Genomic DNA, 24,215 nt, shown 5'->3' on the forward strand with positions numbered 1-24,215 from the left:
ATTTGGAGGGTAACAGAGGAGGGGCCGTGTCCCTGGGCTCTGGGCTTTTCTGTGCCTGCAGGTCAAAGGAAGTCCTAGGCATGGAGCCCAGTGTGGCCACATCATGGGGGTCTCTGCAGTCTATGATGACTGGGGCTCCCATATGGGAACCGAGCCCCCCACTCTGGAGCCAGCAAGGCTCAGTTCCCCCTGCAGCCCCCACCGCCTCCTCGCTAGCCCAGCCTGTGATGAGAACCCCATCTGTACCCTGGGGTGCTGCTGGGAGAACCTCACCCTTAGGGCGCCAAGCTGAGCTGGTAGGGGGTCAGCACTAGGGAGGGTGCTCAGAGCCCTGCCCTCTCCTCCTCATAGCCCCTTCCCCAGCCATGACCTGCAACTTGGTGGACCCCATACAGGCTCCACTCACAAGCCCCACTTTGGAGACTCCCAACAACCAGAGACCTGTCCACTGTGGCTGGGGTGAGGGATGGGGTCCCTGCACCCTGGGGCTCCCCCCTCAACCTGATTCCGCACCTCGTGCAGGAGCCCGTTCGCATGGACTCCCTGGAAGGACAGATGGACGGCTCCCAGGACAGCGCCTCGGGACCGGGCGAGCTTGGGGAGAAGGCTGCAGGCCGGCCGGTGCCACTGGGGGCTCCTCTGTGGACCCCGCCCCGCTCCCCGAGGCCTTTCAGCTCCCCAAGGCCCTCCAGTGTGCTCACCCTCAGGCACACGTTCGGACAGCGCTGCGTGGCCAGCCGGGCACCAGGCGCTGATGAGGCTGCAGACCCGGCTGATGAAGAGGTGCGGTACATCACCAGCGTGGTGCAGCCCTGGCTGCCTGAGCCGGAGCCCCACAGCCCCCAGGCCTCCCCCACTGCCTCCCCAGCCGTCCTAGGGGGCCTGTACCACCTCTGCAGCGCTGATGGCTGGAACTGCCGGGCAGGGCCTGGCTGGGCAGATGGCCAGAGGCAGCTGGTCATGGAGCCAGGCGGGGACAGCAGTCGAGATGAGGCCCCCGAGGCTGAGCCAGCACTGGGCACGCGCCGCAAGAAGAAGATGAGTCCCCCCTGCATCTCTATCGACCCCCCTGCAGAGGATGAGGGTGCCAGCCGAGCCCCTGCATCTGAGGGCGGCAGCACTACCCTGCGGCGGAGAACCCCATCCTGTGAGGCCCCCCTGGGCCCAGCCGCCCCCCACAGGGACCCACTGGAGCCTATGGAGGGCCCGGGGGCTGGGGTCGACCCCTCCGGTAAGGGAGAGCGGTGGGGCCAGGCCCCAGCCTGGGCAGAGCACCTGACTGTCCCGAACTTTGCCTTTGAGCCACTGGATGCAGGGCCCCCCAGTGGGGACTCCGTTTTGGACAGTGGTCAGGATGTAGCCCCAGAACCTCACGCTTCCTCCTTGGGGGCCATGATGCCTCTGGAACCCCACAATATAGAGCCTCCTGTGCCCTCCATTGACCCCCCAGAGAAGGGGCAGGGGGTGCTCCTCACAGCTCCCGAGAGCTCCCCAAAGAAACTAGGGTCCCTCCCAGCCACCCCTGCCCCAGATGACAGCATAGAGGATCCTGTGTAGCTCTAGGGTTGATGCTGTGAAGGGCTTTGTTCTGGGATCTGGGGTGTGCCCAGGGGGTCAGCAGCTTGGCGTCGGGCCATGCTGGACCCCGGTTCGGGGCCCCTTCTGTGGCTGTGGAGCCTGGGAGGACCCATCCCCATGGGAGTGGGAGGCAGCGAAACAGGAAGCAGCCTCCCAGCCGGAATGAGCCCAGATGCCCAGGGCTCCGCACTATGGCCAAGCCTGCCCACCCGACTCCGTGGGCCATCCCGTAGCCAAGAGAGATGGCGGACAATGGCCAAAAATGACCAAAAAGGGCAGACAGAACCCACCCCCCAGACTCAGTCCACATAGAACACGTATTTTTCTAGGGAACACGCGCTCGGGCCCCGTGGCCACCACGGCCCAGCTCACTCCATCACCATCCAAGCCCTCCATGTCTGCCTGTCCTCACTCCCTCGTCACGCCCCACTGTCACTGGAAGCTTTGGGTCTCTCTCCATCTCCCCGCCCGCATCCCATTCCAGTCAGGTGTTTTAAAAGACACCACCCCCTCCCGGGATGCAGCTAGGTCACTACTGAGCTGTGATGGTGCAATGAGGGGCCTGCCTCCCCGGGGCCGCCAACTCACCTGGGCTTGCGCTGCGGAGTTTCAGATGACGCCCCTCTATTTGATCAATTCAGGTTACATGTTGCAATAATCTGATGCAGAAAACTTTCCACTTCTCAAGTCAGGGCGGGGGAGCAGGTGAAGCAGAATAAATGTTAACTTATTTAAGAAACATGTTGTGCTGACCTCAGTCCAAGTGTAGGTGGGTGGTAGATGCTGTCCTGGAGAATCCTGCCATCCATCTGCATGTAACCAGTTGCTCTGTAGAGAGAGCACCCTGGAGTGAAACCACCCCTACCCAGCTGCGTGCCCAGCTCCAGCCACCCGTAGGGGGATGGCTGGCCTCAGCAGGGCTGCCGGATTTCCGCCAAGCTGTGGCCCATCCCCTCCCGAGCACTGACCCCACCAGCCTCTTTGTTGGCCACAGGGAGCTGGTAAGTTCTCCTGTAATGGAGAAAGTAGCCCATGGTGCCCGCTGCACCCACAGGGCCTCAGTGGTACCCCACAAGGTGGCCACTAGCCCACAGTCTCCAAAGGCTGTGCCTCCCTCCCTCCGCCTAGGCCCTCGTACCTCGTACCTTGTCTTGAGCATATTGGACTGTAAAAGCTGGGACCACTGGCCGGTGTGTGTTGTTGGGGGAGGCAGGGGTGCCCCCTCACCCACTTGTCCACCCTCCCTCCTCTGTGTCAGGCAGCACCAGCACTCCTTCCTTCCCTTCCCACATTGTCCCCCGTCATTGCTGTCCTGGAGGCTCAAGGGTACAAAGATCATACAGTCCACCTGATTCGGGGGGCTCATGCTGCAGGTAGATCGACTCTGGCTGCATACAGCCCCCCACCTGGGGTCCAGCCCGGAGGTTTCCCAGGCCTCAGCGAGGGCAGCTGTCCACCTCTCCTGTCCCCCTCACCCTGCACACAGGGTGGCTTGGCGGCTGGCACAGCCTGTGACAGCTGCCCCACTTCCCTTATGTAGGTCATTTGGATCAAAGCTCAAGATTGTCGTATACGCATCCTGGGGCCGCCATGACAAAGGACCACAAGGCAGGTGACTTAGGACAGACATTTATTTTCTTGAAGTCTGGAGGCCAGAAGCCCAAATTCAGGGCATTGGTAGGGCCATGCTCCTCCCAGAGGCTCTAGGGCAGGTCCAGCTTGCCCTGATCCAGGTGGACAATGAGGCTGACCTGGCTCCCTGACCCAGACCCTGTGGACCGGAAAGGGGTGGGCAGAGCCAGTATAAAACTCCCCACCTGGCAACTGCCAGCCCTGCTCCAGAGCTTGCTAAGGGACTCTGGTTTGCCTTGTGAGGGCTCTCTCCGGTGGAGATACAGAGGACTGCAGGTCATGGCAGGGCACCCAGAGCTGGAAACCCCCAAGGGCCCGCAGAGCCCTGTGGGGTGGAGCAGGCACATTGGGCTGTAGATGCCTCCTACCACATAGCCTTGAATGGGTCATTACACCCTCTCAGTTTCCCTGTAGGGAAATGAGCCAGGACTTCTGCAGGCCCTGGGCAGTAGTTCCCCGTTCAGTGGGTGGCCCTCACCCTCCATTCCTTGCGTGGAAGAGGGGGCAGGGAGGGGTTGTTGACCAGTGGTCAAGGGCCAGAGGTTGGGGGGAGGGAGATGGCTCTGCAAAGAGAGCACTTGGCCTCCAGGATACAGGAGATGTGGAGAAGTTGGGGAGGAAGAAGCCAGCCAGAGAGGCAGTGGGTTGGGCCCGAAGCCCTGTGCTGCTGGGACGTGGAGGCAGATCCAGTTCACATAGGCAAGGACAAGGGTGTAGATACCAAGCCGGTCAGGGCGGCCACAGCCCTTGCCCCAGCTCACCACGCCTACCTGCAGCCAAATGCCATCCACCTGACAGACCAGAGGCCCCCTGGAGTCCTCCTGGGGCAGAGCAGGGAGTGTTGGGGCGCCCCTCACAGGGCTTTAGTTTCCCAACCCTCCCCACACCTAGTCTGCTCGCTTGGCAGGCATCCCTGGGGTCCTGGGCATACAGCATGTCTGACCAGATGGTGCCACCTGTGTTGCTGTAGTCCTGTCTGCAGGTCTCTGTGTCCACGATGGAGTCTTCTACCTCCTGCAGGGCGTACAGGGGTGGCAGAGGCTCTGGGGGAGAGGGGAGATAGGCTGCAGGGGAGTCTGGGTCCCAGCAGTGTGGAGAGTTGGGGAGTGGGTGACCCAACCCAGTTAAGATACAAATTTCTCACCAGGTAATGCAAGTCACTGACATACTGTGTATGGTTAGACGTTGACACCTTAGTGTAAACTAATGTGTAATAGATACACTGGTGGTAGATAGACACTGACATCTTATAAAAAACAAAAACCAAATCCACTGCCATTGAGTCAATTCTGACTCATAGCGACCCCATAAGGTTTCCAAGGCTGTAAATCGCTAAGGAAGCAAACTGCCACATCTTTCACCCACAGAGTAGAGTGGCTGGTGGTTTCGAACTGCGTACCTTCTGGTTGGCAGTCGATCACAGCTGTAACCACTGTACTACCAGAGCTTCTTATTGACACTTAGTATGAATTAATGTATAAAGAACATATTGGTGGTAGATAGACATTGACATTTTAGACTCTGATATGGGAGAGCTGCTGCCAGCAGCCTTGGCTGGGGTCTCTGGGCTGTTGGGAGCAGGGTGGTCCCATTTCCCTTCATCTTTCTTACCAGCCTCTCTCTGGGTGGGCCTTGCCTGCCTACATCCTTGTAGAGCCATATAAGGGGCTGTGGGGGGCTCCTCACCTCTCTCCCTCGTGTAGCCCCAGCCAGTCACCCAGCACCGCACCCCAGGTCAGAAGTTGGCTGAGGCCTCCGGTAGGCAGATGGGCAGGACCCAGTGGGAGAAGTGCACAGGGGCACTCAGCTGCACTAGGGCAATGTCACCACTGATGCCCAGCAGCACTGGGCGGCCTGTGTACAGAATGATCCGCCTCATGGTGGAGAATCAGGGAGACAGAGTGACCCTCAGCTCCCCCAGGTGGGCCTGGCAGTCAGACAAGTTCAGGGACCTGGGAGGAAAGGGTGTGGGCTGAGGAGTGACCCTGATTTCAGAGCAGCCAGCTGAGAGGCCAGAGGTCAGAGTCGGCCCACCCCACCCTGCCCTGTGAGGATCCAGTACCCCACTCTTCCCTCCACAGCTACTCTGGGCACTGGGGCTGGGGCCTGGGAGCTGGCAGCAGTCCCACTCTCCATGGCCCATGGACTATGAGATCATGGGTTCCTGTCCCTCCCACTTGGAGGAAATGGAAGTGTGCTGTAACAACCTAAAACCCTGGAGGAGTGAGGGGGAATTTCAGAGTAGCAGGCAGTGGGGAGGGAGTGAGCTGCCCACTCAGAGAGGCATGCAAAGATACCCAGAAGAAGCCTCCCACAGGGTTGGCTCAGGAAACGCCCTAGGCCAGTGTGGCCCTCCAAGCCCTGGGGCTCCACACTGCCATCGGCTGGGCAGGTGGTGATATAGTCCCACCGTTTCTGCCGGAGGGGAAACTGAGGCCCCGAGAGGAAGATGAGATTCCAGGGTAGGAGCATATTAAAGGCAGAGCTAAAGTCTCCACACTGCCCCTCCACCCTCACCAGGCCTAGGCTACTGCCCCCTCAACCGCACACACTCACCCTAAGAAGCAGTGGGTAGCAGTTAGCACCCACTGAGGGCTGAGCAGGGTCCCTCCACACACGTGTACCTTCTGCAGGCTCAGGCTGGTCTGCCATGGCCATGCCCCAGCACCGGCCTTGTGGCCCCCTACGATGCGTTCCCCAGCCTCTGAAACCTGGGGCCAGCCACATCCTGATCCAAAGAAGGAGAGATCCTTGGTGGGGGATCTGAGAGGCCTGCAGGAAGACTTTCATGACTATCCCCTCAACCCTCTGGGGTTTCCTCCATGTCCTTTATCATCCTTCTGCTGGACCTTACCCAGGGGTATCATGGACCTAACAGAAATGACAGCCCAGGAGCCATGCACACTCCCAGGCCCAGATTTTTGTTTCTAAACACTGTCTTCCACTAAACACTCAGTAGCTGCAAAGGCAATGCAGTCGCTTCACAGGGAGAAGGCTGCAGCTGCCCAGGGAGCTACAGGAAGACCACTGCGAGGAGAAAACGGAGCCTGATGGGAGACCTGAGAGGGCTTGGAGTCACCCCTGGTGTCTTCCTGAAGCAGACACCCTGCCCCCTCCCAACACACCTGGTGAAACTTACCTGCCTGCAGAACCTCTGCCAAGACACCTGAGGGGAGGAGAGGGGTAGGCCTAAGGGTGAAAGTGGGAGGGACGGACCTACTTGACCCCCTCCCCAGGCCCCTGGGGAGGGGGCAGGGCCTGGGGTCACCTGGGGTCACCTCCTGCTGAGCGGCTGGAGCTGCATCCTGCAGGAGGGTGGGGCCAGTGGGTGGGGCCAGGACCTGACAGCTGCCATCCAGGCTCTGTCCCCAGGTGCGACCACAGATGGCTATAAATGGGCAGCTTGGAGGCTCCAAGCAGCTCAGGCCCAGGTCCCTGAAGCTCACAGTGGGAACACATCTGGGGGGCAGCGTCATCCCAACCATGCCTCGGTCTCCCCTCTGTATCCAGGCTGCCCCTGCCCTGCAAAGGCTCCTAGATGAGGGGAGCTGATACTCCCTCTCTCAGCCCGGCCCCTAAGTGTATGCCACCTCCTGCCAGGCTCCCAGCTCCCCTGGGCCAGCATCCCAGTGTCCAGCTAGGACACTCCCTTGGTAACTGGGGGGAGGACTTCAGCTTCTGGGAGAGGTTGGGGGAACAGTGGTGGGTCCCACCCAGTCCCAGACATGAGCAGACTTCCCACCCACCCTCCCTCCACTCATCCCCAACTGCACCCTCAAGCCCAGGCCAGGTCACCCACTGCGCAGGGTCAGGAGCAGCAGGACGCTGCAGGGTCCAAGGGCCATGGTGCCTCCGAAGTGCTGGAAGAAGGGGAGGGGCTGCCCTGAGTCCTGGACCCTGGAGCATGGGAGGGGCCCCTTCTGCCAGCTGTCAGAGCAGGAGGAGGGTCCGAAGGCCACCTCTGGGCCAGCACTGACAGACTACCACTCCTCCTGCACATCCCAAAGAGGATTATCACCTTGTTTGTCCCAGCGTGGATGCCGCAGCCCAGGTGGGCAGTGACTGGCTCAGGGTCACACAGTGAGAGCACAATAGGCAGGGTGGAACCCAGGCACCCCACAGCCGACTTGAGCCTCCTCTCTGTTCCTCACCAGGGTGGGGGGTCAGTGCCATCCCCTCCAGAAAGCTCCCCTGGTCACCTCGGTGCACACTACTCATCAGGGTGGGAGGGTCCAGTGCTGGCCCCTCCAGGAAGTCCTCCCTGGTTACCCCGTGCACACTGATCCCACTCTTCTGTCCACCAATACCTGGTCTCTGGGCTCCTGGGAAGAGTGTACCAGCCCAAGCAGCAGATGGAGCTGGGACAAGATAGCTGAGGCCCCCATGACCAGCATCTTGGTGCCCCCTGCCACCACCATTTCCCTGTCCCACATCCGTCCCCAGGTCCCGTGGCCCCACCACAGATTAGATGGGCACAGTCACACAACTGCCCAATTGGGGCCGGCATCTCCCTGATGCCCCCTGTGTGCCTAGGGCACTGATCAAGCTGATAGGGACCCGGCCTGAGCTGGGATGTTCCTGCCCCCCAGCTCCTGCCCTAGCTCCAAGCCACAGGCCAGGGTCAGAGGACTCCTCTGAGACTTGTGGGAGAAAAAATGGGAACAACCTTTCTAGAAATATCTTAGCATTGCCACGGAGAGCTCTCTGGGAATTTGCTCCAAGGAAGAAAATCGTAAAAGGATCCAAAGAGTACCTGTCAATCACAGCATCCCTCCTACAAGCAAAGTCAGGACACAGCATGCATTTCTTATGAAAGACAATCAGACACAGACACTTCCCTGAGCTGAAAGGCCTTGGGGAACCAGGTCTCATGACAGCAGAAGGGAACAGCTATCCCATGCCAGGGGTGTGCTACACCTGAGCAGGTGTGTTACACCTTAGCAGGTGCTCAGCCTCAGCCATCATAATGAAGGGATGCATTCAGTAAATAAATAGCACCACACACACACACACACACACACAGAGGGAGTCCCTGGGTGGCGCAAACCGTTAAGCACTCAACTGCTAGCCGAAAGGTTGGCAGTTAAAACCTACCCAGAGATGCCTTGAAAGAAAGGTCTGGTGATCTGCTTCCAAAAGGTCACAGCCTTGAAAGCCCTATAGAACAGGGCTGACTGGACAGCAACTAACCACAATAGCAACAACATGCAAACACACACACATGTATGCACACACACATGCCAATACACGCACACACTAGAAGGAAAAAAATCTGACAATATCAAATGTTGACGAGGTGGAAGTACAATGTTCACTCCCCCACATTGCTGGGGGTGGAAGGTTAGCATTTTCTAGAATGATCTGAAGCCCAGCAGCCCCCTGATCCTCCCCCCTCCCAGCACACCCACACAGGAGCCAAGGTGCCACACAGAACCTCTTGACATCCCTTCATAAGAGATCAAATCGGAAACAATCCAGGTGTCCACCACCAGCAGACTGGATAATTTCACAAAAGGGAGGGCTACACATCAATGAGAAATGCATGCTTCAGCATGTGCTGTGGAAGAATGTCACAAAGGCAGGGCTCAGTGAACAAAGCCAGGTGAGAAAGAGTATCACAGTGGGATGGCACTTCCATAAACGTCAGAATGGGGCAAGAGGGAACCCTTACACGCGGGTGTGTGCATGGGAGTGAATACTCAGAGAGAAGCATGGGGATGGTTATGTGGATGTGGGGAGGGGCTTGTGATCTGATGACGTTCTGTCTCTTGCCCTGACTGCTGGCCCTGGGTGTCCTCTGTGACCATCTTCAATGGTGCATGTTGTTTTGTGGTCCCAAGTGTGAGGTGCCACTCATGGAGGAAGAAACACCCACTGTGTGTGGAGAGGGGGCCCGTGGTTGGCCCTGGGGAGATGGCTGTTGAGGGGGGCACCCACAGGGACACACGGTGCCTTGGAGACTCTGCAGTCCAGCTGAGCACCACGCCCTGGACACGTAGTGACACCCACGACCAGAAACACAGTGACAAGAGCCACACCTGCTTTCCATTCACTTTAATGAGACACAGCAATGGGGAGAGGATGAGGGCCCTCCACCCCCTGCTACCTGGGCAGGTGAGGGTCAGAGGGGATGGAGAGGGGGCTCAGGGTGCAGAGGGGATGAGTGGTTCTCCACCCCCTGCTATGTGGGCAGGTGAGGGTCGGAGGGGTTGGAGAGGGGGCTCAGGGTGGGGAGGGTCATCAGGATGGGAGGGGCTCTGGGTGAGGGAAATGTGGTGGGGCCAGGGGGAGGCCACCTGGGCAGGAAGCTGCAGTGTGGGGGACAGGAGGGAGTGGCAGCCTGGTGGCTTGGGCTCAGGGCTCCTTGGGGACATAGCAGTGGATCCAGTCTAAGTAGCGGGTGACGTGTATACATGCCTGGCCAGTTTAGCTGAGCGCAGCCAACACCCCAGCTGACCACGCCCGGCAGCATCCAGGTGACTTTCACCTTGCAGACCAGGGGAACTCTGGAGTTGCCCTGGGGGAGGGGAGGGTTACCACTGGCTCAAGGGGCTGAGGGGCAGGTAGGGCTGCAGGGGACACATGCAGGGTCCCACCTGGCAGGAGTCCTTTTGGGTCTTCCCAGCCCACATCATGTCAACACGGATGATGTGGATGTTGTCCCCCATGTAGAGACCACTGTGGTATTTGGTGTCACAAAGGCTGTTTTCCACAATGGGGACCTTCACCTGTTTCAAGGGGTATGGTGGTAGCAGGGCAACTGGGGGACAAGAGGAGAGGAAGGATGGAGGATGTGGGGACAGAAGGGATCAGTGTCCACTCCCTGAGTGGGTCCTCCCAAAGTGACTGTCCCTGCCCCCCAACTCTCTACCACCCCCGAGGCTCACTTCCATTGTCCACATCACTCCAGCCAGTCACCCAGCATGGTGTCCCTGACGGGAAAGTTTCAGAGGCAGGGGGCAGGGCAACCAGCTGCAAGTGGCTGGAGATGTTCACAGGATCCTTGAGCTCCAGCAGGGCAATGTCAGCGCCCTCCTGGGCAGAGTAGAAGTTGGGGTGCATGGTGGCCCTGTTGAGGGGTAGCAGCTGGTCATGGTAGTACAGGTGCTGCTCACCCAGCTGCACCCTGAGTTTTCCAAGGTCTTCAACCTCCCTGGGGAGAGGAGGAGCCTGTTGGAGGGTCTGGTCAGCATGGATGCAGCCCAGTACGGCTCACCACTGCCCAGCCCCCTGGTACTTACACAGTGCCCTGCAATCAGCACCCACCGGGAGTGCACGAGAGAGCCCCTGCAGAAGTACATCCAGTACCCGATGTGTAACCGCAGGCTGACCTGCCAAGGCCACTTGGTCCCAGGGGCCTCCGGCCCCTACACGATGCCTGTTCACTCCAGGGCTGGGACTGAGGGGGGAGAGGGTGGTGTCAGGGGCCAGCACCAGCTCCAGCACTGGTGCAGCCCTGACCCCAGCCCCCTGCTGGGACAGTCCTGGGCGTCTTTGACTGCCCTGCCCTACAGGGGCCAGGACTCACCAGGGGCTGCGTGGGCCAGGAAGAGCAGTGCCAGTACCACCAGGGTCAGCATCTGGAGGAGCAAGGAGGAGCAGATGAGCCCTGCTGGGAGTCTACAGAGGACAGGATCAAGGGGATCAGGGCCCAATCCATCCTTGGGGGTCTGAGTTCTCAGCACTCCACTCAGCTCCACAGCAACACCCAGACGTTGGGGTCTCTGAGGGTGAGGACCTACCCCAGCCAGTCTCTTCTGTTCTCTGCCTGGCCACTCTCCCCCGCCCCCACATTTATCCTTCAGAGGGGTAAGGGTAGAGGAGGGTACAACCTCCTCCAATCCAGAGGGCAAGATACCTCAGATGCAGGGCCCATGTTGCAAGGGCTCCAGCTACCCAGACACCCATTTGGTGCCCACAAGCCTGCATGGAGGATAACATACCTCAGGGGTCCTGGGCTTCTCAGGGCATGGCAATGTGAGATCCCCAAACCAGTCTGGGTGGGGTGTGTGGGATTTGAGTCTCCTTTCAGCACAGGCTCGACCCCTTCTGTGTAATGAACACCCAGGTGGCCTTGCTGTGAGGGGAGGGGACTGGACCTCTGGGCACCCCTGCCTTCATCAGTAGGGGATCTTGGGAACTAGAGCGGCCCCCTCCCAGATGCTGAACCCCAAGGGAGGCTTCAGGCACAGCTGCATCCAGGACTTTTCCTGTGAGTGACAAATGCTCCCGTCCCAACCTGCTTCCTGAGCCTGTGTACACAGCCCTCAGTGGAGGGGTTGCCCCTCGGAGGGTGACACTCACCAGAGACCCCTCCCCCTAGTGCTCCACATTCACATGTAGCCCTCCTCAGCCCTCCCTTCGAACTGGGAGGGAAGGGCTCCCGTAAGGCCTCCTGGTCAGATAAGGAAACTGAGCCCTGGAGGGAAATAAGGCCCATGTCCTCGGCCAGGAGTGGGCCCCAGCTCCCCATGAGGACCATGTCAGGGGTTATCTGTGCATCTATAGGGGGCTGTTATCTGGGATTAGAGCCCCCATTAACGGGGGAAATGAGTGGAGAGAGCAGAAGAAGGCAGCCCCTTACCCAGGACCCCACCTGCCCACAGGTGCCCCTCTTCCTCTGTGCTCCGCCTCCCCCAGGCTGACCACTGTTCCTGCCAGGTCGTCATCCACCTTTGCCTCCCTTGTGGGCCAGCTGGCCACTAGGGCCTCCAGCCCCTCCTCAAGCTGCCCTTGCCTGGCTCCCTGCCTGCCCTTTTGGAACCCCTGGAGTACATTCCCTGGGCAGCTTCCCCTGGGGGCAGGCAGGGGTCCTGCTTCTCAGAGGACTCAATGTGATGTGGTATTCTAGATGGGATCCTAGGACAGAAAAACGATTAGGTAAAATGTAAGAAAATCTAAATAAAGTATGGACTTTAGTTCATATGATGTATCATATTGGTTCACTAGTTGTAACGATTGTTATACCAGTCATACCATACCAGTGTAAGATGTTACTAGCAGAGAAAACTGGGTGCTGGGTATATGGGTATCTCTATAACACCTTTGGAGTCCTGGTGGTGCAGTGGTTAAGAGCCTGGCTGTTAACCAAAAGGTCATCAGTTTGAGTTCACTAGCCGCTTCTTGGAAACCCTACGGGGCAGTTCTACTCTGTTCTATAGGGTCACTATGAGTTGGAATCAACTCAATGGCAATGGTTTTTTTTTTTTTTTTGGTTTGGTTTTTGGTTTTGTGTAGTATCTTTAAGGAGCTGGTGGTGCAATGGCTAAGAGATCGGCTGATAACTGCTCTGAGGGAGAAAGATGTGACAGCCAGCTTCCATAAAGATTACAGCCTTGAAAACCCTAGGGGCAGTTCTACTCTGCACTACAAAGGTCACTATGTGTTGGAATCGACTGGATGCCAATGGATGTTTTTTTAATTTTTTTAAATAACAACATAGTATCTTTACAATTTTTCTACACAATTAAAACTATTCTAAAATGAAAAGTGTATTTTTAAAAAAGGAATACAAAAATACAGCCTTAGGCCCAGACAGCCTGGATAAGACAGCTCAGGCCCCTGTGACTAGCATCTTGGTGCCCCCCACCCCCCCATGTCCCTGCCCCATGTCCATCCTCAGTTCCCGTGGCCCCACCACAGATCAGATGGGCACTATCACATAGCTGCCCAGCCTGGGTGGGCATCTTTCTAATGCCTTCTGTCCACCGAGAGGATGACTGAGCTGATAAGGGCCAGGGTAGGGCCGGGACATTCTTGCCTCACAGCTCTAAGCCACAGGCAAGGTCAGAGGGGCCTTGTGAGACCCTCTAGTCCAACGATCCCCTTAGACAGGGAGGAAACTGAATCACAAAGTTACCAGGATGCAGCTTCAAGGGTGGAACCTGGGCTCCTTCACTCCAGCACTGGCCATGGCTTTGGCTCAGGAGCGTCTTGACCGCCTTGTCTGATGTGGGTCACACCATGTTAGCTCCATCCTCTGTGCATGCTGGGCTGGCCCTCCCTACTGGCACCCCTGGGAGGTGGGAGCTAGGTGAGCCCAGGTGGTACCCCATGACCCAGGTTGCCCTGATATTGCCCATGAAAGGGGTTGGGGGTCTAGGCTCCTGATCAGCGGTCTTCCCACCCCCAGTGCAATCCCTGGCCCTGTAGGAGGGGACTTCAGGGGCCCCATCTGCCCCAGCTTGACTCGCCTCCAGCATTGGGGATTCTGTCCCCCACTTGGACCCCATCACATGTGTGGAACCCAGAATAAGAGCCCCTCAAATATATCCATGCCCTTATCTACAGAACCTGTGAATATATGAGTTTACCCAGAGAAAGGAACTTTGCTGACATGACTAAGATTACGGAAGTTTGAGATGGGTGTGGGGTTCTCCTGGATTGTGCGGGTGGGCCCCATGTAATCACAAGGGTCCTCAAAATGAGAGAACCTTCACGGCTGCGGTCAGGGAGAGAAGTGACGGCAGAAGCGGGACCAGAAAGCTGTGCTGCTGGATTTAGGGATGAGGAGGGGCATGAGCAGGGAATGTGGGCTGGTGGTGTCTAGCAGCTAGAAAAGGCAAGGCAAGGAAACAGGATTCCCCCTGGGGCCTCCAGAAGGAAGCAGCTCTGAGATGCCTTGGTTTAGCCCAGGGAGACCACGTTGGACCTCTGACCTCTGAACTCAAGGACTGCACGACGATAAATCTGTGTTGTTTAAACCACGAAGTGCGTGAGGATTTCTTATAGCAGCCACAGGAAGCGAATGCAGATTTTCCCTGCTCTCTGAAAGTCCGCCTTATACCACTTTGCTTTTAAGAAAGACCTACATTAGTACTTGTTCTTGCTAACTGAAAGAAACCCAAACAGGACTTTCGCTTTTATGAAAAAAAGGTGAAAGCGAAAATAATGTTCCTATATGTAAACAGTTGGTTTGGTGGCCTTCTCGCCCCACTGACAGTGGGCTCAGTAGGCGAAAACCAGGGAGGCAATGCTAGATGGGCTCCAGTCCCCTGCAGCCATCTCGGAAACCTCAGGGGTGCAGTAGTCTGGGAACTCGAAGTGCAACGTGTCCAAAGGGGGCTGCTGGTCCAGGCCAGTGGGGCTGGGGGGAGGAGGGGGCAGCCTGGTCAGAAAGCCCAGCAGTTCCGCTCCCGATGCCATCTCTCCTTGCTCCACTGCTGCCTCCTCCTCCTCCTCTTCCTCTGGCTCCTTCCCGTTGTCCTCCAACAGTGTGGGGCAGGTGGCGGTGTCTGCTGGCCCCTTGCCTAATGGCTCCTGGTCATGCTCCACATCCTCCACAGCTCCCTCCCAGGTTTTATGTTATTTGGTACGATTGGTAGCTTATATTTTGGTTCTGGGAACACTCAAATTTTTTTCCAGTATAAATTAATGGTAATTACTTCTCCACTTTACACCGCTTCGGCTTACAAAATTTTCATAGGAACGATCTACTTTTGGATAGCAGGGGAAACCTGTTCAACGAGCTCCCACACAGCCCTTGTCACATCCTAGATGCCATGCTGCTAGAAGGAAGCTCTGTACACTCCGCCCAGGGCCATGGCAGCATTTGTGGGATCCTGTCCAAAGCGGCAACGAGGGCCTCTTGTTCAACATTTCAAAATGGCGACAGCAAAGCATTAAACCAGCCAAGCAAGGGCCCTTCTGAGCAAAGGGTGGCGCTGTGATGCGGGCCCAACACCATCTCGTGTGAGCCCCCACACAGATGCTATCCCTCCTCATTTAATAGATGATGACACTGAAAACAGGCACAGAGGGGCTTCCTGCCTGGGCACAGCACAACCCTGGTCTTGCTGTACCACCCCTCCACCACATGGGATCTCCTCTTGCCTGGGAACTCAAGGGCCTGGAGCAGTGGCCTGACCACCTGGGGCCCTTCCCCTCAGGAGGACCCCCTGATCGTCGCACCTTCAGCTGGCAACAGAGGGAGGGGTTGGACTCTCTCTAGCCCGGTCTGGCTTATCCCGCTTGGCCTAACCCTGTGGACGTCCAGCCTTGGCCCCTCCCTCCCCATTAGAGCCAACACTCAGTTATTTGTCAGCTCTTATTGACTAAGCCGTCGCCATTTATCAGGGATCTGGGCCAGATAAGGGGAAAGCCTGGGTACTAACCCCCTGCCCTGCCTGGCTCCCCAAAGCCCTACCGAGCCCCATGAAGGGACATCCACAAAGAGGGGATGTCACTGGCCTCAAATCTTACAGCCAGTGGGCAGCTTCCTCCCTGCAGCCATCCACCTTCCCTCCATTTACCTGGCCTCTGCCCTCTCTGGGGGTGGGGGCAGGTCTGGGGATCCAAAAAGAGAGGGGCCTGGCTCAGACGCCTCCCCCCTCTCCTCTCTTAAACAAGAAGCTGCCCAGCCCTGCCTCCTGCTGGGACTTCAGCCTCCTAAAAGACCCTGAGACACCCCCACCCCCCAGGGCAAACATGACCAACCTCCTTCCAGCCAGGAGGACACTCAGGCTCCAGGACCTCTGGCACACTCGGCGCCAACCACCCTGCTGCAGCTCACTGCCCCTGATGGCATGGGAGAGCCTGCTGAGCCTGAGGGGCTCCGTTAACAGGGCTTTTCACCTCCATCTCTCAGAGAGGGTCCTGTGATGGTGGGGGGCTCGTTCCCCAGACCCTTGAGCCTTTTGGTCTCATGTTTTCCAGGCCACACTCTCCTCTCTGTTCATCTGGGGCAGGGGTCCTCGTGGTCAGAGACATCAAGGCCAGTGTCACAGAGGGGTGGTCCTTATACAGGAAACCATATGGCTAGTTGGGGCAGAGGTCTGTGATGCCCAGGGCTGAGCATGCAGAGGGTGGGAGAAAAGTTGAGGAGGGCAGACTGGCCCTTCTGGCCTAGGCCTCCCCCTCTGCCTCTCCTCATCTCCACTGCAGCCCTGATTCCCCTGGGTCATCATCAGAGCTGGATCCAGGCTGTTTGCCTTTTTCTCAGCACCACCACCTGTGTCCCCAGGGACCAGCAGGCCCATAACACCAGATGGGGACAGGCTGAGGTACTCACACACATGCTTCCCCAGGCCTCATACAGGTGTCCTCTTAAGTGGACATAGTCCTGGGTATGATACGCCCCCAGATGTGAGGGGACTGCAGGAGTTTGAAGCCTCCCCTGAGGCTTTCCCTCCGCTCCGCCGCGGTTCTCTGACCCCCACTCACAGCCCTCCAAGCCACAGCTTCTAACTGCGGTTTGGCCCGACCATGCTGCGGCCATAACCACATTTTGAATTTGGTGCCAGAATCCTGCGCATGTGTGAACCGAGATTTTTGGCGCATGCGCAAGGCCTGAAGAGCTGTATCCTCAGTCTGACCTTGGACCTGAACATCACAGACATGATTCAACATCCCGGACCTCCAAATGTGGACATAGGAGGGCTAAGGGTGGAGGATTCAGGGCACCAAACCCAACCCCCAGGCACCACTAGAAATACAAAGCTCCCCAACCCCCTCAGACAGTGAGCACGAGGCCTTATGGTCCTTAGACCCCGTGTTGCTCCTTGTCTGCATAGACAATAAATTTCCACTTTCTCTTTCCCTTGCAACTAGTGGTGTGGCATTCGTTTTATTTCAGTCAGCTAATCGGACAGAACAAGAAGCCTCATTCGGTTACAAGGTCAGCAAGTGTGGAAAATTGAGGGGATTTGGACTCAGACCCCTGAGATGCTGAGGGTCCCCCTTTCAGGACTAGAATTGGAGGCACTGAGCACACAGAAAATGAAGTCATGATATCATTGCTGCCCAGGGGAGCAGAGACCTGGAAAGGTCCTCACTCCCACCATCACACACATGCACACTCACACGCACACGACGAATTGCGGGTTCGTGACTTTTCTTGAGCCCACAGAGACCTGAGGTCACAGGGCAGCCAACTGTCCTGAAATCTAAGGAGGCACAGGGGAGAGACAAGATGTGAGCACTTGATTGCTTGGAGAAACAGGGAAAAGAAGAGTGAACTGAATGTGAAGCATGCAGAAGAAGGGAAAAAATCAAGATAGGAGCAGAAATCAATGGCATTGACTACAGACAAACAACTACAGAAAAATCAAGGACACCAAAAGCTGGTTCTTCGTAAAGATCAACAGAATCGATTACTGTTAGCCAGACAGATGAAGAATGCCAGAGAGAAGGCACAAATCACCAATATCAGGAATCAAAGAGGAGACATTATACAGACCCCAGGGACATTAAAAGGATAATAAAGAATATTATGAACAGTTCCAAAGCCATAAATTTGACTGCTTGGATGAACTGAACTCCCTTGAAAGAGACAAACTGCCAGAAAACACTCAAGAAGAAATAGAGAAACTGAGTAGTCCTACACTTGTTTTTAAAATTAAATCTGTAGTCAAAAACCTTTTAAACAAAGAAAATTCAAGACCCAGATGGTTTTATGGGATGGATCCTTCTGGCTGATGGACACCTCCTGCCCCATATCATCTCATCCCAAGTCCAGGGGACCCTAGATCCTTGCAGAGGTGTACTATGTCTCAGAGCCTTTGTATATTTGAACGCAAAAAAAGACTGCCTGATTCATTTTACATTGTCCTTATTATACATTTATGATTATCCTTATGGAGCCCTGGTGGTGCAGTGATTAAGAGCTCAGGCTGCTAATCAAAAGGTCAGCAGGTGGAATCCACAAGCCACTCCTTGGAAGCCCTGTGGGGGAGTTCTACTCTGTCCTATAGGGCCACTATGATTCAGAATCGACTCAATGGCAATGGGTTTATTATCCTTGTTTTATCTTCCTTATATCTTTTTTATTATGGCCATTTGTATTTCTTCAATGAAATCTTTACTTTTTGGTTGTTACTAATTTTACATGAAGGGAGTTCAATTTCTGTTATTGAATTTTGGAGAGTTAAGAGTGTACTTAGGTGTTGAGGGTATTTGTCTGAGAGGGTCTTCCCAGCAGGATCCACACTTTGGATACAGGTCCTTCCTATCCTCAAACATCTTTCTTCCCTACCCCCTCTGCCACCCCTTTAGGTGAAGAAGAAGGACCCAGCCCCTAATCCCCTCTAGGTGAGAGGCAGGTTGTTGGGGAGGGACAGCCTCAAAACCGGGCCCTGATTGGTCCAGTATGAACCAATCCTATCCATCGCCTCCCAGGCCTCAGCCAATCAGAGCGTCCCTTGGAGGATAGGGGTCCGGGAAGCCCCCTGACTTACAGTCTTGCAGGCTGTTGGTACACCCTGTGGGCCTGAGTGCTGGGACTGTAACTGGCCTGTCCCGCGCCTGTACCCAGACCATCTGTTGGCTACGGGTCAGACCCAGGAGCTGGGAGAGTTTGCATCATGAATGCATGAGGGGCAGTTTTCCCCTGAGGGAAGGCCCCTGCCAGTACCCGGGGAGGCTCCCCGGAGGAATTTCAGCTGATGTGCCAACTCGGAGGGGGTGAGCAGGGCCGGGAGGGAGCCGGAGGCCTGGTGACCAGCAGGCCCAAGGGGGAGGCAGGGGACGGATGGAGGGAAGGGAAGGGACATTGGCCATCATGGGACAAGGAGGAGCCTGTGGGCCTGAGAGGAGGTGGGGTCCCGAGTAGGAGCTAGCCTCTTCTGCCTTCTCCCTTCACTTCCTCTGATGTTGGGGCTTCTGATCTCCAGATAACAGGCCTCACCCCCCGGCTCACAGATAACCCCAAGTCATGGCTGCTGCTGGGCCTAATGGGGAGCAGACCCCCCCATCCTGGCCCAGTGGACGGAGTCCCATTCGTCTGACTCATCCTGCCTCCTTCTGGATTGGAGGAGGTTTCCCTCCTCCATCCCCCCTGGAAGGGTAAATGGGGAAGGGAGAGCAGCTGGGCAAAGAGTGGCAGAGACTGGTCATGGTAGGCCCCCAGCCTCAGAGACCCCAACAACTGGGTGGGTGCCACTGTGCAGCCCAGCAGCCAAGCCTCAGCTCCCACTCTGAGCCTGTCCTCTGCAGACTCCCAGTCAGATTCACCCACCTCTCCTTTCTCCTTCAAATGCCGACCCTTCTGGTGCTGGTGCTGTCCCTCCTGGTGAGCCTGGCCCACGTGGCCCCTGGTGAGTTTTGACCCTGGCTCTCCCTGTCCCTGCCCCTCACCCTGACACCCAGAGGAGTGGGGTGATTGGTGACACCCAGGACTGTCTTGGCCAGGGGAGGGCTGCACCAGGGCTGGAGCTGGTCCTGACCCCTGACACCACCCTGTCCCCTGCCCCAGCCCTAGTCCTGGAGTGAGTGGGCATTGTGGGGGGTGAGGAGGCCCCCAGGAGCAAGTGGCCATGGCAGGTTGGCTGTGGATACACATTGAGTACTGGATACACTTCTGTGGCAGCTCCCTCATGCACCCCCAGTGGGTGCTGCCCACAGCACACTGCCTGGGATCCTGAGTGCCTGGGGGGCTGGGCGGCGACAGGCTGTGAAGGGCTGCACCCACGCTGACCAGACCCTGGAGCAGGTCCCTCCCCTCTCTAGGGAGGTCGCAGACCCCGGAAAACTCAGGGTGCAGCTGCGCAAGCAGCACCTGTACTACCAAGAGTCCAGCTGCTGCTGCCCGTCAACAGGGTCATTGTGCTCCCCAACTTCTACTCCATGCAAGGGGGCAGCGACATCGCCTGCTGGAGCTTGAGGACCCCATGAACATCTCCAGCCATGTGCACCTGGTCACCCTGCCTCCTGCCTCTGAGACCTTCCCATTGGGGATGCCGTACTGGATGACTGGCTGGAATGGTGTGGGGGAAATCAGTGACTGTCAAGGGTGGCAGAGGACTCAGACCCAGCTACACCCTCATCCCCAGCTCCAGGGTTTCCCTTTTGGATAGGCGAACTCAGGGAATGGGATACCCTGGGAAGGGAGGGGGGCCCAGAAAGGCCCATGTGCTGGGAGCAGGGCTAGAGCCCAGGGCTTCACCAGGTGTCCCACTTTGTGTGCCTCTGAGCCTCACTTTCCTGTGCACGAACTGGCCCCCTTGCAGTTCCTATTTCCTGGACCAGATAGGAGAAGAAGGTGAGCCAAGATGTGCCATGGGTCTTAGTATCAATCAGGAAGGCGAGATCGATGCACCTGGCAGGCCCCTGCAGGCAGCTGACACATTGTACCCCTGCGTCCACGGATTGGGGTCAGGGAGGTGCTGGGGGTGGGCTGGAGCCTCCCAGCATGCCATCCTCACTTCTTGTAAAGTCCTGTCCCCATTCCTTCCACAAGTAAGGGTGAAGCTTCAGGATGCTTTGCGTGACATATGCCCTGAAGATATCCCCTAAGTGCTGGCACGTGGAGTTTGTGGTCACTGGAAGGGCCAGTGGGACTTGGCTTCCTGCCCAACCCCAATGCACAGAGGGGACACTGTCCTGGGCAAGGGCCGGGCTGTGCTTGTTGAACCAGGGCTGAACCCAGGGCCTATGGTGCCCTCTGAGGTGGAGTCAGCCAAGCCACAGGAAGACAGTGACTTTAGCTCTGCACCTCAACACCTCGGGGACCTTCTCAAAACCCCAGCATGAGTCTTGTGAGGGAGGGGCTGGGTTTGCAGTGCCCGTCACCCATGTCGCTGGAGCTGGAGGCCCTGGTATGGTGGAGATACTCAGCAGATACCTCTGCTGTAACTGTCCTTTTCTGGGTTCTTCCAGTCCTTCATCCCTCACACTAGATGTCAGGCTGGCCGAGTCCATCCTGGTGCCATGGATCCCAGCCCCACCTTCTCCATCCTTTTTCTCCCCCCTCAGTACATCTGCCACCACTGTTCCCCCTGAAGGAGGTGGAGGTCTCTATCATTGAAAACACCATTTGTGACACCAAATGCCACAGTGGCATGTACACAGGGAACAACATCCGCATCGTCCTTGATGACATGCTGTGTGCTGGGAAGGAGGGGCACGACTCCCGCTAGGTGAGACCCGTGAACCCTCCTGCAGCCCTGCCTGCCCCTTGGCCTCTTGAGCCAGTGCTAACCCTCCTCTCCCCCAGCGGATGCCACAGGGCCTCTGGTCTGCAAGGTGAATGGCACCTGGATGCAGGCAGGCATGCTCAGCTGGGGTGATGGCTGTGCTCAGCCCAACCAGCCAGGCATTTAGACCTGTGTCAGCCACTACTTGGCCTGGATCCACTGCTATGTCCCTAAGGAACCCTGAGCCGGAACTACCAGGCTGCCACTCCCTCCTGTCCCCCACACTGCAGCTTCCTGCCCAGGTGGCCTCCCCCTGGCCCCACCACATTTCCCTCACCCAGAGCCCCTCCCATCCTGATGACCCTCCCCACCCTGAGCCCCCTCTCCAACCCCTCCGACCCTCACCTGCCCACATAGCAGGGGGTGGAGAACCACTCATCCCCTCTGCACCCTGAGCCCCCTCTCCATCCCCTCTGACCCTCACCTGCCCAGGTAGCAGGGGGTGGAGGGCCCTCATCCTCTCCCCATTGCTGTGTCTCATTAAAGTGAATGGAAAGCAGGTGTGGCTCTTGTCACTGTGCTTCTGGTCGTGGGTGTCACTACGTGTCCAGGGCGTGGTGCTCAGCTGGACTGCAGAGTCTCCAAGGCACCGTGTGTCCCTGTGGGTGCCCCCCTCAACAGCCATCTCCCCAAGGCCAACCACGGGCCCCCTCTCCACACACAGTGGGTGTTTCTTCCTCCATGAGTGGCACCTCACACTTGGGACCACAAAACAACATGCACCATTGAAGATGGTCACAGAGGACACCCAGGGCCAGCAGTCAGGGCAAGAGACAGAACGTCATCAGATCACAAGCCCCTCCCCACATCCACATAACCATCCCCATGCTTCTCTCTGAGTATTCACTCCCATGCACACACCCGCGTGTAAGGGTTCCCTCTTGCCCCATTCTGACGTTTATGGAAGTGCCATCCCACTGTGATACTCTTTCTCACCTGGCTTTGTTCACTGAGCCCTGCCTTTGTGACATTCTTCCACAGCACATGCTGAAGCATGCATTTCTCATTGATGTGTAGCCCTCCCTTTTGTGAAATTATCCAGTCTGCTGGTGGTGGACACCTGGGTTGTTTCTGATTCATGCTCTCATGAAGGGCTGCCTGTGTGGATGTGCTGGCGGGGAGAGGACCAGGGGGCTGCTGGGCTTCAGATCATTGTAGAAAATGCCAAATTCCCACCCCCAGCAATGTGGGGGAGTGATCCAGTGGCCTCATTCTCTGTTTCTCCATTCTGGTACCTGAGTTCTGATATTTCAGAAAGATTTTTTTTTTTAAGTAGGCTTTGTTTTTTAGAACAAAGAGCCTTGGTTGTGCAACAATTAAGCGCTCATCTACTAACAAAAAACATTGTCGGTTTGAACCTGCCCAGTGGCTCCATGGGAGAAAGAACTGGCCATCTGCTCCTGTAAAGATTACAGCCTAGAAACCCCTATGTGGCAGTTCTACTCTGTCACATGGGTTCACTATGAGTTGAAAATCAACTTGAAGGTGCCTGACAACATTTTTTAGCAGTTTTAGGTTTACAGAAAAATTGAGCAGAAAGCACAGAGCATCCCCATCCCTCTCCCCTGCACTGTTCCTCCTATACTAACTTCCTCTTCTCCTGGTCCATTTGTTACAATTGATGAACCAACACTGATACACAACAATTCACTGAAGTCAGAGTTCACACTAGGGCAATCTTGCTCTTTGCCTCCTGCAGTCCTGTGGGTTTGACAAATGCATCATGTCATGTGTGCACCATTACAGCATCAAGACAGAATAGTCCCACTGCCCTGAAAATGCCTTGGACTCTCCTTGTTCATCCCCGCCTAGTGCTGGGCTCCCTTTGTTCATCTCCCTCCAGCCCTAGGCTCCCACTGTTCATTCTCCCTCCCTCTTCCCCCAGGCTCCCCTGTTCATCCCACTCTGCTCAGCTCTGTGCTCCTCTTGTTCATCCTGCTCAAGCCCTGGGCTCCCCCATTCATCACTCCCTCCCTCTTCCTCCAGGTTCCCCCATTCGTTCGTTCCTCTCCCCCCACTCCCCTTCCCCCTCCCCTTCGGTTCCCCTGTTCATCGCTTGCCCTGCCCCCCCCCCACACTTCCCACAGCTCTACGTTTCCTGCACACCCTATCGTTGGAGTATCCAAAGGCTTCTGACTCCCAGAGAATCCATGTTTTACAAGAAGCCATGGGCCTTCGTAGGGGGCAGCAGGGCCCAGCGCAGGGCTGGTACCCAGGGATTTTCCCTTATCTGGCCAGGATCCCTGATAAAGGTTGCCAACTCAGGCAGTGACAGTTGACAGATAACAGATCGCTGGCTGTAATGGGGGGGGTGCCAAGATTGGAGGGGTCCAATCTTTCCCTCTTTCCAGCCCAGAGGCGGCCAGGCCCCGGGGTCCTCCCAAGGAGAAGGGGCCCAGGTAGTCAGGCCACTGCAGTTGGAACAACCTCCCATTCCAGGTTTGCAGGGAGCCTGTGGGTACCGGTGGAGGAAAAAGATCCTCAAGGCTAGAGGCAAATGGAGCTGGGAGAAGTGGAGGACTGTGAAATGCCCTCCTATGGGGCCCAGGATGGCACGGGGTGGCGGAAGACCCCTGCCCCCTCTCTGCCCAACATCAGGCTTCCTGGGCTGGGTGAGGGTGGCCTGGGCCGTGGGGCCTCACTGGGCTCACCCTGCTCCACCCTCTCCGGTGCCTACAGAGGATGGAGCCAACGTGTCCATGACCCGCAATCAGACCAGCAGTCAACAGGCTCTGGCCACAGGAGCTGGCCAAAAGGAACCCAAGTCCTGCCTGTAAAACTGCATCTGGTGGATTATCAGGCAATCCACCTCTTTATGACTCAGTTTCTCCTCATCTAAGGGTATCGTTGGACTAGATGGTCTCAGAGGGCTGCTCTGACCCTGCTTGTGGCATGGAATTGGAGGGCAGGGACATCCTGGCCCTGCCACGGATCCTATCACCTCAGTCATCATTCTGATCTGTGGTGGGGCTATGGGACCTGGGAATGGATGTGGGGCAGGGCCATGGTGAGGGTGCCAGTCACGGGGGCCTGAGCTGTCTCATCCAGGCTCCGTCTGGGCCTAGGACTTTATCTCTGTATTCTCTTTTTAAATAT

General features: G+C 56.9%; 2 protein-coding genes and 2 pseudogenes across 4 annotated transcripts in view; 2 read left to right on the forward strand and 2 right to left on the reverse strand.

Moving 5' to 3' along the window:
* CACNA1H (calcium voltage-gated channel subunit alpha1 H) overlaps positions 1 to 2,317 on the forward strand; it is a 29,698-nt gene extending 27,381 nt beyond the window's left edge. For all 3 annotated transcript variants that reach the window (XM_064295313.1, XM_064295312.1, XM_064295314.1), the window contains exon 33: positions 523 to 2,317. In XM_064295313.1, coding sequence (XP_064151383.1) covers positions 523 to 1,557 — 1,035 coding nt within the window. In that variant the 3' untranslated portion in view covers positions 1,558 to 2,317. The remainder of the gene's footprint in view (positions 1 to 522) is intronic.
* A 172-nt stretch (positions 2,318 to 2,489) lies between these two features.
* On the reverse strand, positions 2,490 to 7,055 carry TPSG1 (tryptase gamma 1). Its single transcript, XM_064294776.1, is given in 7 exon segments — positions 2,490 to 2,589; positions 3,789 to 3,847; positions 3,849 to 4,031; positions 4,111 to 4,253; positions 4,897 to 5,162; positions 5,767 to 5,938; positions 7,010 to 7,055. Coding segments are annotated over 7 exon segments (969 nt in total).
* A 2,509-nt stretch (positions 7,056 to 9,564) lies between these two features.
* On the reverse strand, positions 9,565 to 10,796 carry LOC100675315 (tryptase alpha/beta-1-like; annotated as a pseudogene).
* An 8,384-nt stretch (positions 10,797 to 19,180) lies between these two features.
* LOC100675034 (tryptase alpha/beta-1-like) lies at positions 19,181 to 21,303 on the forward strand (annotated as a pseudogene).
* The last annotated feature ends 2,912 nt before the right edge of the window (positions 21,304 to 24,215 follow it).

This window comes from Loxodonta africana, chromosome 12 (genome assembly GCF_030014295.1).
Source record: "Loxodonta africana isolate mLoxAfr1 chromosome 12, mLoxAfr1.hap2, whole genome shotgun sequence".
In the NCBI taxonomy this organism is placed as follows: Eukaryota; Metazoa; Chordata; class Mammalia; order Proboscidea; family Elephantidae; genus Loxodonta; species Loxodonta africana.